Source organism: Maylandia zebra, linkage group LG22 (genome assembly GCF_041146795.1).
Source record: "Maylandia zebra isolate NMK-2024a linkage group LG22, Mzebra_GT3a, whole genome shotgun sequence".
Classification (NCBI taxonomy): domain Eukaryota; kingdom Metazoa; phylum Chordata; class Actinopteri; order Cichliformes; family Cichlidae; genus Maylandia; species Maylandia zebra.
In genome coordinates, this window is record NC_135187.1 from 26106125 (window position 1) to 26111005 (window position 4881).

A 4881-nucleotide genomic window follows, 5' to 3' on the forward strand; every position below is an offset into this window, starting at 1 on the left:
AACAATTGAACAGGACATTTATTTTGTAGAAACTGTTCACTTCTTTGCAGCCTCCTTCTGCAGCTTCTTCACCTCATGCTTGATGATCTTGTTCCTCTGCAAAGGAAAAAACAAAACAGAATGCATTAAAAAATATTCAGTGACTGCTGGAGGATAAACACTACTGACCTGCACCCTGCTTACTGGCACAATCACTAACTAAATCACTATCCACTAACCTCAGAAGCTCTAACCATGTGTGTATATAGTGACAGTGCAGCCTCAAAGAGCATGTTTAACAGGCAGGAAATATCAGAGCTGAGGGTTCCAGTGTTTGAACCTCAGGAATAATCTGAAGCCACTCTGCTTGCTTACTTGGCTCACATATTTGAGGCATTTTGTGTTTTTGCCACACTTACCATTCTCTTGGCCTTCATCACCTTGTAGCGGTCGAAGTCAGACATCTTGGCCTTCTGCAAAGAAATCCAAGAGGCAAGGGTCAGAGAGCGCCTGGGGGTGGTTTGCTTTTTTGTGTGACTGACTAGAATCCATTCAGCTGTGGCAGACGGCCAAACAGGTGAAAGTAAAACACAAGTACCAACACTGAATCTCCATCACAACAACTTCCACCAGGCTCGAAACCTTTCCCATCACAGGCTCCGGGGTCTAAGAAAGTAAGGGCAGATACTTTCCACAACCCTTCTCAGGCTCACCGAGACATCCTTGTTCTGGATCTGAGACTTCATGAACTTTGGTTAAGGTGTGAATACTCTGCTCGCCACATTTGATTCATCGTACTGTCGATTATTTTAAGCATTTGAAGTAATTCCAATCTGCACTGAAGATATTTGTCCTAGTAATGAACCCATTTTATATATGTCGCCATATATATAATCTTCTGCATTGCTGTGACCAACTAGACTAGAACAATCTGTTACACAGTCACGCAAAAATGAAGTGTACACAGCAATTTTGTTTAACTTTTGTTTAGTAATGACAGATCCGACCTTAACCTCTAAGGTGCACACTAAGTGAGCTACAAGGTAGGGCTGGGCTATATCATACCGTTCACGGTAATACCAGTGTAATTTTGGGCAACGATAGGAAAATGAAATATCGCGATAGAACATGGGTAAAACGCGCATGCGCAGTTCCTATGTTTACATGGCGGCGACGGAGAATAAGAAGGGCGAAAGCGGATCGTTGAATGAAACCGATGAACCAGAATTTGTTTGTAAAAATTCTGCAGCTTCAGTGGTGTGGAACTGGTTTAGCTTTCGTCCGTCAGATACACAACAAAGCACTATTTTTGGTACAGCATGCTAGCGGGCCGTCGTTATTACCGTGTTGTTTGGAAAATACGGCACACTTAAAATCAATCCTTTGATTTTTCTGAAAATCGACAGTGCCCCTTATAATCCCGTGTGCCTTATGTATGAACTCTGGTTGTGTTTACTGACCTCGAAACGATTTTATGTCGTACACGGCGCTCAAAAATCTGTCAAATGTTTCAGTACGACTTTGCTAAGCTACGAACCCGCACCGCTTGATGGAATGTCGGAGCATTACAGCTATATTAGGCAGGCGCCTCGCGGAGTGATACGTACTGTGCTTCAACATAATATTACCGTATTGTGTGTGTATAACCTCTTTTTAAGTTTTGTGGATATTATACATGGTTATGCTGAGGATATGTCGGCCAGTTTCCACTCGAAATGCATTTTGGTTAAACTGTCAGCAAGGAATTTGCATTGTTACGTTTTTATATAACTTTAATGCACATAAAAAACAGCTGCTTGTTTAAGTGAAAATACATTGATGGGGTTTTTTGCACTAATAAAGTTGTGGAGTTGTAAAGTATTTTGTCTGGTGTCAATTATATCGTCAGTTATATCGTTATCGCAAATTTTCAAATGTATATCGTGATAAATATTTTTGGTCATATCGCCCTGCTCTACTACAAGGTATCACAACATTGCTGTTAAACCCTCAGAGGCATTTGTGTAATCTTATGTCTTCAGACGTGAACCTTTTGGAAACAGTTCTGTAAGTACCACCCAAAATACTGTGATAGTTTTTCTTTGTGTATTGTATGTGGTATAGCTTCATTTGACTGAAAAAAAGTTTTGTATGAAACTGGTGCTGGCAGACTGGTCTATGTGAACTATGTGGTAACCAGTTCAGTATTTTCTACAGCTATTGATAAGGTGGTGAGCTTCCACCACCAACTGAAGTCATTACCACTGCAAACATCAGAACAGACAAGTACAACAAACAACTGGAATCATATTGCAAGAAAGCAGCATCTTAGACCACACTGGTCACACGTTTAATGAGATTATGTCTTCACCATCAATAAATCACAAATAATGAAATCACATCTATCAACCCAGCAGACAGACGTGAGATGTTTAATGATGGGTTTTCACATCCGCGTCCTCCTTTCCCCCCCCTCCAAAACTATTTTGGATTTGACATTAAAACAATATTAAAGACTATTTAATTCAGTGTTTAAGTGTCCCCCTTTCTCCCATAACACTAATTTAAAAACTTTAGAAAGTGAAACACGGCCTTACCTTCTGTCTTGCCTCGATCTTCTTGGCCCAGCTGCTCTCCGTCCACTTCTCGTTGACTTGGGCCTTCTCCCAGGCTTTCCTCACAAACTTCTGGCGAGCACTGTGGACCACCACAAATGTTAAGTACTGATAACATGGGTGATCATTACTGTTTCACATTATATACACCTAAAGCAGCACCAAAACACAACCAGATTCTTGCTCCCATCGGCGCTCTACAGCCCTGTTCATAGCTGGAATATCCATTACTAAATATGATCACTATCCACACTCACCTGTGGGGAATTTTGATGACATAGTCTGTGAGGTGCATGCACTTGAAGGGCATGGACTGCCTCCTCACCCCTGTGCAGGGACCATCAACAAGAGCCTAGAAACCACAAAAGACAGTTCACATCAATAAGTCAAATGTAGGGGCCCACACTGACCTACCAGCTATAATCCAGAGCACTCACTCTGTTTTGGTCAATGACATCCACGATGGCCACCAGCTTGCCAGCATGGGGTCCGAACGAGACGTAGGCCACACGGCCGATCTCAACGAAGCGCTTGAACACCTGGAGCAGAAAAAGAGAGCAGAGCACTGCTCACAAGAGTGCCGAGAGGCTGAGGAGGAAGCTGGGCACCTTTTGTTTGGTTAGATAGGTGCTTTACAAGCTTTGTTAAATAAATTTAACGTTAAAAACAGAACATACGAAAACCTTTATGTATGTATGTGTGTGTGTATATATATATATATATATATATATATATATAAATAAAAGGGGCATTTAAGGAGGCTGTGTGACTACCCGGCGATGCATTGTACCAATTAGCTAACGTCAGCTAGCCACTGTTTCTGCTAACTACGATAGGCACCGAACACAAGGGTGCGTTTAACAGTTTTTTATAAGTTACCTAAAAATCACACTACGCCCAACCAGCGAGATTTATGTTACGCGATTTAAGTCTACGAACTGAGCGTGCTTCCCCTCTCAGCTCTCAGGCCCACTCAGCCTGATAGACCACGTTGTGTTGCGGGGAACTGCCGACATCTTACAAATACCTCATTAAAAACGCAAAACTGACACAGTACTGTACAAAAACCTCATAGATGAGTGTATTAATGCCTTAAAAGTACACACGGCCCCATTTTTTCCCACAGCAATTACATATTTACATTAAAAAAAAGATATTAAATCTCTGACACTTTCATGGCGAACTCACCATGATGGCAGTCCGGGAGCAGAAAGGACGTTAGAGCTTCCGCCTGGCGCACATACGGCTTCCGGTTCATTCTGGCACATGCGCAGTGACGGAGTCACTTGGAAGTGACAGAGAAACTTTCATGCGTTTTCCGAAATGCAGACATAGACTACAATGTTATAAAAAGCGTAACAGAAGAGCATCAGATTAAGGAGCTTCATCCCTTTGAAGATTTTCGGAATTGTTACGGTGTTTGCTTTACCCGCGTATCATTCTCCTACTTAGAAAAGAATAGAACAGAATAGAATATAATAAAATAGACCTTTATTGTCATTGTACATGTACAACCAAATGTTGGGTGCTCCACACCACCTCTGCCGGATTAAAATATAAATACTAGGTGCAAGAATAAATAGCACACAGGAGAAATTTATTCAAAACAAAACAAAAAAATATACATAAATACAAAATCAATCGAAAGGCACACATTAGACAACAAGTTGTAAAGTGCTTGGAAGTAGTAGAATAGTGTTTATTGACATCTGCCTATGGACCACCATGACACACACCTGTCCTAGATATCAGAGGCGGCTCTACTGTGTTGGCATGGGGTGGCATGTGCCACCCCTAGTGCCACTCTACTTTGTTATATGACAGCTGTGTTTATTAAAATAAGCTAGCATTAACACACTGATTTTGACATTTTTTTTGTAAATTTAAACATGTAACAATTTGATTATTTATAATAAAAGGAGTGTGAAACGTAACTGATCCCCTTCATGTTGTGTGGCATTCTCGGCCTGTAGATGGATAAAGTCCTATTTAATAAAATGTTTAGAGTTAAAAATAAAAGAAGAGCATGTTTACTTTGTGACTGACAAGACACACAAATTCTTTTAATTCATTAAACCCCCATTCTTGAAAAGCAGGGAACTGAGGCCTACTCATAATGACATGAGTAGAGAAAACAATTTTTTTGAGGCAATGAGTTTCCTTTTTTTTTTTTAAGTTCAGGGAATTAGATTTTACTTTTTTATGCTGTGACCTGCATAATTTCTCTCTACTACATTAACGTATTTGTGATGTAAAAATTATTAAGAAATTGTTTTACTCTCGCTTTTAACATATGCCTAAGAAATGC

General features: G+C 40.5%; 1 protein-coding gene across 1 annotated transcript; it reads right to left on the reverse strand.

Moving 5' to 3' along the window:
* On the reverse strand, window positions 1-3872 carry rpl14 (ribosomal protein L14). The gene is made up of 6 exons (XM_004574334.2): window positions 3762-3872; window positions 3011-3112; window positions 2831-2925; window positions 2556-2655; window positions 399-452; window positions 1-96 (listed from the first exon to the last, which is right to left on the reverse strand). The coding sequence occupies exons 1-6, from the start codon at window positions 3762-3764 to the stop codon at window positions 37-39; spliced, it is 414 nt and encodes a 137-aa protein (XP_004574391.1). The 5' UTR covers window positions 3765-3872; the 3' UTR covers window positions 1-36.
* Window positions 3873-4881: the final 1009 nt, after the last annotated feature.